Raw genomic sequence first — 12342 nt, 5'->3', positions numbered from 1 at the left:
CCTCTCTCGTTATTTACCTACTATATGCGTTAATCGATGGGCGGGGCTAAGCAGGCAGTAATGTAGAAGCAGGCATTGATCTTTTTCTGCGGAGGCGGGGTTTTGCCACACTATTATGTAATAAAGTGGCACATTCCAAATCCTGACGTTTTTGCAGATTGGCTTCAATATAAACTGTTTTTAGACAAACGAGAAAGTTTTGAGTTCTGAAATGTACAGGATGTTTTCATAGTACAATGACTTCTTATATGTCAAAAGATCAAGGGAATTTAGATTTCTCAGTTCATGACCCCTTTAAAGGGAGACTTTTCCTCAACTGCACTGGCCACTATAAGCAGAGAGTTTCTTTCAGTTGGTTTTCGATACAATATTCGATATTTGAAAATGGATGGATGGATGGTCGCAAGTTGTGTTTCAGACTCCTGAATGATCAAATCCATTAGATCAAAAGAACAATTGTTGGTAATCTCGCACCATTTATCACAAAACTGTTCATTATCCCTCCAAATGGTTGGAGCCTTTTTGATCCACTTTGGAAACACTAATTATTCAATCTCATTAATGACAGTTAAAACTCTCATTAATGTATTAGCTCTCATTAATGTTAATGAGATTGAATTAGTGTTTTTAATCACCTGTGTGTATTTGACTAATTAATTAAGTATTTAACCAGATGGTTTGCAAATGTGTTTCATATCCTGATGAAGATCTCTGATAGATCGAATCTTTGCTAAAAACATGGGCTAAATAAATACTTTTTTTATTTTTTGGAGCTGTAGTAAGTGTGCAGGTATTTCTTTCTTTTTATTCTATATGATCTCTTTCGATACCCAGCACCTTCTAAGATATTTACATGTGCATGTGTTTAATCTTTTTTCTAGTTCTTATAGGTAAACCCGCGATACAACAGAACAGGATAGTAAGGATAGAAATTTAAAAAGTATTGCTCCTGCAAATCATTCTAAAAATGTCTCTTTAGTTAAAAGCCTATTATATTTAATTGTGTAGTTTTCATTAAACACAAAATTCTGCTACAAAATATACTAATTAGAAACATGTACCAGACAAAGTACTAATTGCAAGTGTAGCTAGAGTTCCTTGCTTGGGGTTCATACCGCACACCACAGGAACCACAGGTAATTCCAGCAAAGTAGAGTGTTAAGCCAGCTAGCGAAAGACTTGTATTCTGTGACAGCAATATGCTTCTGTAAAAAAAGTGTTTTTTTATTTACTGTGCATGGTGATCAAAACAAAAGCACATACAAAAAACAAATACAACTCTATCTCATTTTTTTATCTAAACTAAAACATGAACACAGGTCTCTAACTACACACAAATTTACAAACATAAAAAGCTACCAGTCCCCCTTCATTTGCCTGCACCATTTCCCCCCCGGGCCACCATAGTGACACTGAAACGCTGTCTTCTGTGTGTGTGAGATTGACACGAGTGTGTATCCAATAAACTCAGCTTTCAAACGAATGCGTAACAATACCGTACAGCATCATTGCGTGCGGGTTCAGTCACAGAGGGCCTGGTGACACATAAGATGCGGCTGAGCTGTGGAGCGCTATTTTTAGAAAGATTGGATTCTGTGGTCAATCTGTAAATAGTATTATTTGGTTATTTGTATTATTTCAGCTATAATTTTGTTTTGCCACTTGGGTATGTGTTTGGACAGCACCTAGACATCTCTCACAAACACCCTCGTACAGTGGGTTCTGTTTGTCCTATCTACACACAAATCGAGTAAAGTTGTTGTCCAGACGCCACTGAAGGGATATGTGGAGATTCAGCCTACTATACAGGTGTCTTCTTTAGTTGATGTGAAACATTATTTTGCATATTGATACAATGTGCAGAAAAAACTACTTCTGTATATGATCTTGTGTTATGTCTATTGTGTTACTCCAAGCTATGTTTTGATCATATATAAATAAAATTCAAGCAATTTCCTTTCATAAGATAACATCCATATGCATGTGATGCAAATATTTACAGAGTTATGGGTTTTTGAAATTGGGCCGGTTCTTTTAGGAGGACATTCAATTTTTTTAGTGTCAGCTGAAGAGGTTAACTGTTATCAAGGAGTAACGTTAATACTCAATTTAATATCAATAATGATGAGAGACGTCGTGTTTTTGTATTTTTTTCACTGTGTCCACAATCCAGGAAGTTATGACACGATACATTCTAAAACCCTGAAATAGCACACATGCCAGCTTTTGGCACCTGCCAATATTTGATGAGGTTTACATTATAAAAGTTGCTTATGTGCTAGAATTGAAGTTGAAAGAAATGACATCATCTTACATAAGTTCTATCTGCAACACTTACAGATGTTTAATCACATTTTTACTTACAGATCGAGAATTAAAAAATCGTGATCAAGAAAAGAAAGAGATTGCAGAAGAGACAGAAGGAAAAATACAAGAGAAGAATGTATATAAAAAGCTGTACCCGAAGTCATACCTATTTCAGAAGTGGGGAGATCACTTATCAGAAGAGGAGCAAACAGAGGCAGAAACACTGTATAGAAAATATGGATACAATGTGTTTCTAAGTGACAGGCTGCCGCTGAATAGAACACTTCCTGAAACCAGGAACCCCAGGTACACTAATATTTTTGCTCTATATTTTTTATCTAAAGAGATATTTGGTCACATCAGCCTCCATGGAAATGGAAAGTTAGTTTATACTTTTTAGTGATCATATTTAAGCTCCTTTGTGACCAGGAGACATTCAAGACTTTTAAAAAATCAGGTGCTTCCAGGGTTATTTTCAACATTTTAAAAATCTGACATGGTCAAACAGGGAGGGACATGTCAATGAGTGGGGTGAAGATTTTACCCCCATACACCTAGTAAAAATATGTCTATGAATGATTCACATCTTTCAAACCAGGGGGGTTTGAGGTGGACAGGTTCCACTAGTCACGTTTAGATACACTTCAGCGTGGCCGGTCGAGTCCAGGGCGTTTCCACTATGGCCCACCTCATGAGTTTCAGGAGGCACTGTTTCGTAAATCGTACCAGCTAAGTCCCATACTGGTCTGGAGCATGTACTGTTACATCCCTTACGTAGCCAGCTCCAACGCCACTGCATTTTGAATTTGTAACTACAGTAATGGAGGCCGCTATCAATGCGAGAAACCTAAGAACATAAGAACATTTGCAAACAAAAGGAGGCCATTTGACCCATGATGCTTGTTTGGTGTCCATTAATAACTAAGTGATCCAAGGATCACGTCCAGTCTATTTTAGAATGTTCCCAAATTGTCAGCTTCAACCACATCGCTGGGGAGTTTGTTCCAAATTGTGACAACTCTCTGTGTGAAGAAATGTCTCCTGTTTTTTTCTTGAATGCCTTGTAGCCCAATTACCATTTGTGTCCCTGGGTCTGTGTGTCCCTGCAGATCTGGAAAAGCTCCTCTGGTTTGATGTGGTCGATGCCTTTTTTTGATTTTGAAGACCTGACCCAAGTCTTCTCTGTTCCAGGGTGAAAAGGTTCAGTTCCCTCAGTCTCTCCGAGTAGGACATTCCCTTCAAACCTGGAAGTCTGGTTGCTCGCCTCTGAACTGCCTCTAGAGCAGCAATATATTTATTTAAGTGTGGTGCCCAGAACTGTACACAATATTCCAGATGAGGTCTAACTAGTACATTGTACAGTTTTACTTCCCTTGTTTTAAATGCTACACTTTTGACAATATACCCAAGCATTTTGCTTGCCTTTTTTATTGCTGCTCTACATTGTTTGGATGGGGAAAGTGAGCAGTCCATGTAGTTTTGTCCCCTTTCTTGTGGATAGGTATGCCATTAGCAGTTTTCCAGTCATTTGGCACATCCCCTGTTCTGTGTCATTTGGAATAACGGTCTATACATAATTAGAAATAAATAAGTACTGTATGTCAAATTAGGTTCAAGCCTAACAGTGTCTGCCAAATATCAAAATAACTAATGTTGTCATTTCATGTTTACTGAAGCAAATATCAGCAGAAAGTTAATCCTAACAGGTACATAGATTAGGTGTGGAGTGAGGACACAATTTCTTCAGGCAACCCATAGAACCTGACAACTTGAGTAAAAAGGAAATTAGCTATATCCATGGCTATGGGTAGACCCTTCAAAGGAACAAGCCGGCAGGATTTGGAAAATCTGTCTACTGCTACAAGTATGGTGTTGCCCTGTGAACAAGGAAGATCAGTGATAAAGTCTATTGAAACGTGGGACCAGGGTCAATGTGGAATTGGAAGATGTTCCAAAAGACCTGCTGGGAATTGGTGAGAGGCATTTGCTTGAGCACAAGATGGACATGCATTGACAAAGCGAGTCACATCAGATACATAAAGAGGGCCACCAGAATCTGTTCTGGACCAGAGTTAAGATGTGACGAACACCAGAATGTCCTGAGGCTGGAGTAGAATGAATCCACTGTAGAATCTTAGGTCTCATGGAAGCTGGGAATCAGTGCGAGATACTGGACAATTAGATGGAGTTGGGTTATATTCTGATGCAAGATGGATCTATTGAATGAGGGCCACAATGCAAGCTGGATCCAGGATAGGTTCCTGGGACATGGTGGTGAGAGAGGAGTAATATTGGGTTAAGATTTTTGGAAGAGCGAATATACTCTAGATTCCTATGATCAGTGAGGACTAGAAATGGATGTTGACCACCCTCCAATCAGTGATGCCATTCTTCCAAAGTCATTTTCATTGCCAGAAGTTTGCGGTCAAAAGGGAAGCCACAGAACTAAACTTCCGAATAAAATGGCAATAAAAAATAGCAAAGCCCAGAAATCGCTGTAGATCTTTGATGGTCTGGGGTTGGGGCCATTCTGTAACTGCCTTTATCTTGTCTCCTTTTACATACAGTCAATTTGCAAGATGGCAGTGCAGGACCTTTTGAACATGGGCAATGTGATCAGAAAGAGTCGGGGAATATATAAGAATATCATTGATGTAAACTATAACAAATCTATTTAGAAATTCTGTTAATACTTTGTTGATGAATGACTGGAACACTGAAGGTGCAATTACGAAACCAAAAGGCATAACCAAATACTCATAATGACCACTGTGCATGATAAACTCTGTTTTCCATTAATCTCCCTCCCAAATTCTTATGAGGTTGTAGGCGCTAAGTCCAGTTTCGTGAAATATTTGGCTCCCCTGACCTCTTCCAATGCAGCAGGCACCAAAGGTAGTGGATATCTGTATTTTATAGTAATGTCATTGAGACCACAATAATCAATGCAAGGCCACAGTCCACCATCTTTTTTGGCAATGAAGAAAAAACTAGCTGCTGTATGGGAAGTGGAAGGGCAAATAATGCCCAAATCCAAAGCCTCTCTGATGTATTCCTCCATACCCTGGGATTCCAGGAAAGATAGTGGATAGATGCGGCCCCTGGAAGGAGAGGTTCCAGGAAGAAGGTCAATTGCACAGTCCCATGCACGATGCGGAGGAAGACGGGTGGCATGGGATTTGCTGAAAACAGCCTCCAGGTCTTTATATTCTCAAACAGCATAGATAGTAAAGGACTGTTAATGTGAGTGGCGTGACACAGGACTGAAATGCAGTGAGACATGCAGTGGGGACTCCAGGAAAGAATATCTCCTCTCTTCCAACCGATAATAGGATTGTGATAAGAAAGCCATGGTAGACCCAAAATAATGTCAGCGCCTGTGGAGTCGATCACTAATAGAGAGATTTCTTCTGTATGAAGAAGACCAATCTGCAGAATAATCCGGATGGTCCGCTGGGAGACTTGGCCAGTACCAATCGGTTGATTATCAATGGCTTTAACTTGATAATTGATAATTCAATAATGGGATAATTCAGAGGGAACTAAGGCAAATTGAGATAGGAGTGACATCTGGTGATGAGTATTGGAAAAGTTCAGAGTGTAGACATTACAACTGTGCTTTGTTATTGCATTTCTTTTAAATAAACATAATTAAGTGTTTAGCAATCGTCTAACAATAACTTGCTACAGTTTTTCAGTCTTGCAAATTAGAATAACGATAATCAGATTTTTATAAACAAACCATAATGTACATGCCTTTTTGTATAACAGTCATTTAAATATTCCTCTTGATGATTACCACTCATTTTACATGTACTATGAAAATATATTATTGATAACCGCAATACTTCAGTCCCTAAAATCTAAATTATATAGCAGAAACCTTCCATAAAAATAACCCGTTGCAGATGATTTTTTTCAAACAGATGCTTGGAGAAAAAATATCCCAACGATCTCCCTACTATCAGTGTGGTGTTGATTTATTTGAATGAAGCCCTGTCTGTAATGAAGAGAGCCATTCGCAGCATCATTGACAGAACACCAGCGCATCTGCTGAAGGAGATTGTGCTTATCGATGACCACAGTACAAATGGTTTGTCACACACAGAAACTTACCTTTCATTTTTCATATTCCTTAGCAATATATGTATGGAGTTTTTTTGTATTTCTTTAAAGCCATCAAATGCATTATCCCTTTGTCCTGTATTTAATCAACAGAGGACCTGAAAGGGGAGTTTGATGAGTACATCAGTGTGATAAACAAGCTGCACCCAGGACTGGTGAAGAAAGTCACACACAGTGAGCAGCTGGGGCTTACTCAGGCACGGATCTCTGGGTGGAAAGCTTCAACAGGTGATGTGGTGGCGGTTTTGGATGCCCATATTGAAGTCCATGTGGAATGGTAGGATGTATTCCATTCTAAACACACAACTTACAGATACAGAATTCAGGAATGTAACCATGTAAATGTCTGTCACCAACTGAGGCTATTCAGACTAACTAATGTGTTGATTAGGACTTATAATAATAACTGATGTGGTTGCTTCATTTGAAACAATGTGATTTGGAGATTCATTTCATTTAATAAATATGGTTAATTAATCTATACTTATTTCTATTATATAATTTATCAATTATATATTTTGAGAATTGATGTACAGTGTTGAACACTGGCACAGCCTAGAGAAAATTGTAAAGATTTTAGATAATGGAACTAATTCAATTAAGACAGGGATAAACTTTTTCCTGCTAGTCCACAGAAATAAAGATAGTATAAGAACATAAGAAAGTTTACAAACGACAGGAGGCCCATCATGCTCGTTTGGTGTCCATTAATAACTGCCTTGAAGCCACAATGCTAGCATGTGACTACGATGTTGTAGGAGTGACAGAAACATGGCTTACAGAAAATGATGGGGATGAATACAAGTTGGAAGGATACACACAGTTTAGGAGAGACAGGCAAAATCGAAGAGGGGGTGGGGTAGCATTATATGTGAAAAATGACATTGAGGCAGAAGAACTCAAATTAGATCCCAGTAACGGAACAAAATCTTTGTGGGTGAAACTTTTGAACAAGAGATCTGGAGGATTAGCGGTAGGAGTGTGTTACAGGCCACCAAACTCAGATATTCAGAAAGAAGCTGCATTGTACAGTGTAATCAGGACTGCATGTAGCAAGGATGTGGCTGTTATAATGGGGGATTTAAATTTCCCAAACTTAGACTGGGAAAGCCCAGTGGGGACTACAGAAGCAGAAATAGAAATGGTTGAGATGGTAAATGACTGCTTTCTAACTCAATTTGTCAGGGAACCAACCAGAGAGAGTGCATGTATTGACTTGATCTTTTCAAATGACCAAGATAGAGTCAGGGGGACAGTAGTTAGAGAACCAATGGCAAATTGTGATCACAATATGGTTAGCTTTGAGGCATTCTTTCAAAAAACAAGGTCCAAGTCTAAAACAATGGTCTACAATTTTAGAAAAGCAAACCTTGAAGGTATGAGACGGCACTTAGAAAAGGTAGACTGGAGCACACTGGATACAGAGTCAGTTGAAAATGGATGGGTATATTTTAAGAATATACTACTTGAGGCTCAGGAGCAATTTGTACCAAAACTTAGCAAATTGAGGAACAAAAAACACTGGCCAAAATGGTTTAATAGAGGTATGCAAAAAAATATAAAGAGGAAGAAAATGTTGTATAGCGCATACAAAAGGGATGGTGACGAAACAAAATACATAGAATATGTTGAGCTGCAAAGAGATCTTAAGAAAGGGATCAGATAGCAAAGAGGGAAATAGAAAGAAACATAGCTCTTGGAGCTAAAACTAATGCAAAGAGCTTTTTTCAATATTACAACAGCAAGCGGTCAATAAAGGAGGAAGTGAAACAGATAAAGCGCAAAAATGGAGGTATCTTGGAAAACAAACAAGATGTGGCAAATGTTCTAAATGAGTATTTCACAGAGGTTTTTACTAAAGAAAAAACAGATGACATGCCACAGGTTGACAATCAGTCCAGTCAAACCCTAAGAGAGATCAGGATAAATGATGAGGAGGTACTAAAGGGACTAGTAGAATTAAAAACAAACAAATCACCTGGGCCAGATGGGATATTTCCAACAGTATTTAAAGAAATGAGGGAAATTATTTATAGGCCGCTAACTCAATTATTCCAAATGACACTAACAGGGGATGTGCCAACTGACTGGAAGACAGCAAATGTCATACCAATCCACAAGAAAGGGGACAAAACTCAGCCAGGAAATTACAGACCAATCAGTCTCACCTGCATCACCTGTAAAATGTTGGAAAAAATATTAGACAGAAAATAGAGCATCTCAATGAAAACCATATTCTTGGAGATAGTAAACATGGGTTTAGACGAGGCAGATCAATTTATTAGAATGTTTTGAACATGCAACTGCAGCTGTAGATCAGGTGAAAGCATATGATATGATATACTTAGATTTCCAAAAAGCTTTTGATAAGCTTCCACACCAAAGACTGATCCTGAAATTGGAAGCTGTAGGCATTCAGGGTAATGTAAGTAGATGGATTATGAACTGGTTGATGTATAGGAAACAGAGGGTGTCGATTAGAGGAGTTGCTTCTAACTGGAGTGAGGTTGTTAGTGGAGTTCCACAGGGATCAGTACTAGGGCCTTTGCTTTTTCTAATCTATATTCATGATCTGGACTCTGGGATAGATAGCAAACTTGTCAAATTTGCAGATGATACTAAAATAGTTGGCTCAGCAAATACAATCTTGGCAGCACAGGCTATTCAGAGGGACCTAGATAATATTCAGTTGTGGGCCGACACCTGGCAAATTAAATTCAATGTGAACAAGTGCAAGGTAATACATGCAGGTAACAAAAATGTCCACTATAATTACACTATAGGAGGTACAGATCTAGAAGTACGGAAAACAGGAGACACTTCTTTACACAGAGAGTAGTCACAATCTGGAATAAACTACCCAGTGACGTGGTAGAAGCTGAAAGTTTGGGAACATTTAAAAATAGACTGGATATGATCCTTGGATCACTTACATATTAATGGACACCAAACGAGCACGATAGGTCAAATGGCCTCCTCTCGTTTGTAAACTTTCTTATGTTCTAACTATGTGATACAAGGATCCTATCCAGTCTGATTTTAAATGTTTCCAAATTTTCAGCTTCAACCACATCGCTGGGGAGTTTGTTCCAGATTGTGACAACTCTCTGTGTGAAGAAGTGTCTCCTGTTTTCCGTCTTGAATGCCTTGAAGCCCAATTTCCATTTGTGTCCCCGGGTCCGTGTGTCCGTGCTGATCTGGAAAAGCTCCTCTGGTTTGAGGTGGTCGATGCCTTTCATGATTTTGCAGACTTGAATCAAAGTCCCTACATAGTCTCCTCTGTTCCAGGGTGAAAAGGTTCAGTTCCCTCAGTCTCTCCAAGTAGGACATTCCCATCAGACCTGGAATAAGTCTGGTTGCTCTCCTCTGAACTGCCTCTAGAGCAGCAATATCCTTCTTGAAGTGTGGTGCCCAGAACTGTACACAGTATTCCAGATGAGGTCTAACTAGTGCATTGTACAGTCTTAACATTACTTCCCTTGTTTTAAATTCTACACTTTTGACAATATACCCTAACATTCTGTTTGCCTTTTTTATTGCTATTGTTTTTATTGCTTCCCCACATGCGTTACTTCATCTAGTTCCATTCCTCCCATAGTGTAATTATAGTGGACATTTTTGTTACCTGCATGTAATACCTTGCACTTCTCCACATTTAATTTCATCTGCCAGGTGTCGGCACAAAACTGAATATTATCTAAGTACCTTTGAATAGCCTGTGCTGCCGAGATTGTATCTGCTGAGCCAGCCATTTTAGTATCATCTGCAAATTTGACAAGTTTGGTAACTATCCCAGAGTCAAGAATATGGTTTTCATTAAGATGCTCCTCTATTTTCTGTCTAATAATTTTTTCCAACATGACGAAGCTCTGAATTCAGGCTCTGGCCTGAATAATTTTAATTTATGAAACTGTAAATTGTTCCAATTGTAATGTTACAACAACTCTGTAATATTGAAGTATTATCTTAATACGAACGGTGTAATACCTTATTGAGAGATTATGCAAAAAATATCAGGTTTTGGCACATATTGCCTTTTATAAGTATACACATCCTCAATAAAGTGTTTCCACAGTTTAATTAATCAAAAAAACTTGTAATTTACATGGCTATGTTGAGGACTACTGTTGTGAAGAAAAGTATGTTTAAGCATAGATATGTGCTAAGGGTTCAGTTTACATAAGAGCTGTGGTAGGCTCTGATACTATCAGACTGTTTATAATGAGGGAAAAACTGGAATTCACACAGAGACTTGTCACAATCTGGAACAAACTCCCCAGCGATATGGTTGAAGCTGAACATTTGGGAACATTTAAAAATGGACTGGATAGTATCCTTGCATCACTTAGTGGACACCAAACGAGTATGATGGGTCGAATGGCCTCCTCTCATTTGTAAACATTATTATGTTCCTATGTTCTTATGTTGCAGTGTTGCAGTGACAGGCCTCTGACAGAGATTATCTTTTTTCATCTGCAGGGCTGAGCCAGTGCTCTCGAGAATAAAAGCAGATCCCACCGTGGTGGTGACCCCTGTGTTCGACAGGGTGAATTTCGACAATTTAGAAGTTATCCATTACAATGAAGCTTCTCACGCCTTTGACTGGGCTCTGTGGTGCATGTATGAGTCATTTCAGCCGGAGTGGTATAAACTGAATGATAAATCCATGCCAGGAAAGTAAGTCACTCACCAACTGACAGACTAAAGCTTTCTGAAGACAATCAGTGCCAGTTTAGAAAAGGGCTGCACAGTTCCAATCCTCAAGAGATTGGCTTTCAATTTCAATTGTTAATTGGATTCCATTAGTGTGCTATGTTAGTGTGCTATGTACAAAAACTACTTTAATTGATTAGGATTTAAAGAAAGGTCCCACTGGTTCTAAAATCATAGTTTTATGAATGTTCATGTGTTGTTATAGTGTATGTTTGTTTTTATGTTACACTCAGTTTCCACATTATTAATGTAAGGGATATTAATTTATTCAAAATATGGTATTGTTATGACTGGCTTCGACAATCAATTTAATTAGTGAATCGCCTAACCTTCTAGCCAATCAGAATGTAGCTTCCTCGAGAAGAAGGGTGGGCTGTAGTACGGGAACAGTAGTCGCCATGATTAGTTGAGTGTACTAATTGGAGATGTGAAGTGTGAAGAGAAAAAATAAAAAAGGTTTTTTATATGAAAACAAAGAACTTTGATTTTTTTAACACCAATAACACTGTATCAGCCTGGGATTGTGTTTTTTTTCAGGTTTACTTATTTTTTTGAAAAGAGACTTGCAAAGTTAACTAGAACCGTGTGACTCACAGTTAAGGAGAGCCCATGTTGAACTAAGAGGACTAGTGAGTTTGCTTGGACAAAGCTAGGGCAAAGGATAGCGTAGACGCAGAGTGCACCTGTACGTGAAGCTTTGTGATAAGAGAAAGTAAAGAGTGAAAAGAAACACAAGTAATGGCATTTGATGGCTGTTTTTTTTTAAAACTGAAACGTGACTACAACTTTTGAAAGGGAAATAGTTGCTAGTGTACTGTATTTTTATTGAATCCAGAATCGGGACTGAGCTTATTAGAAGAAATAAAACTTATATTCTCGACAGAACAAACTCACTTACGCTGTGAAGCAACAATATAATTAGAAAGTTTTTGTTTAGAGAGTGTGATTCAGCGCCTGGAAGGGGTTGATGTGGACTGCAGTGGTCAACCTTCGTTTAGGATAGCCACCCGTGTCTTCTTCTTCTTCTTCTTCTTCTTCTTCTTCTTCTTCGAGAGAGCCTTGTTAGGGCTGTTCATGTTGTTAGAGGAGCTGCACTGGATCACTTGATTTGCCGATTACCCTGCCAACCCAGTGATATCACCTCAAACGGCCTTGGATCCTCAGCATTGGATGTGAAATCTGCAGAAACATAACTAT

General features: G+C 38.6%; 1 protein-coding gene across 3 annotated transcripts in view; it reads left to right on the top strand.

The window, feature by feature from the left end:
- The window catches only part of LOC136772028 (probable polypeptide N-acetylgalactosaminyltransferase 8), a 53070-nt gene that overhangs the window by 22111 nt on the left and 18617 nt on the right, over positions 1-12342 (top strand). For all 3 annotated transcript variants that reach the window (XM_066724696.1, XM_066724697.1, XM_066724695.1), the window contains exons 2-5: positions 2367-2613; positions 6234-6400; positions 6526-6709; positions 10912-11109. In XM_066724696.1, coding sequence (XP_066580793.1) covers positions 2367-2613; positions 6234-6400; positions 6526-6709; positions 10912-11109 — 796 coding nt within the window. The remainder of the gene's footprint in view (positions 1-2366; positions 2614-6233; positions 6401-6525; positions 6710-10911; positions 11110-12342) is intronic.

This window comes from Amia ocellicauda, chromosome 15, assembly GCF_036373705.1.
Source record: "Amia ocellicauda isolate fAmiCal2 chromosome 15, fAmiCal2.hap1, whole genome shotgun sequence".
NCBI classification, from domain to species: Eukaryota; Metazoa; Chordata; class Actinopteri; order Amiiformes; family Amiidae; genus Amia; species Amia ocellicauda.
This window is presented reverse-complemented; position numbering and strand designations above follow the sequence as displayed.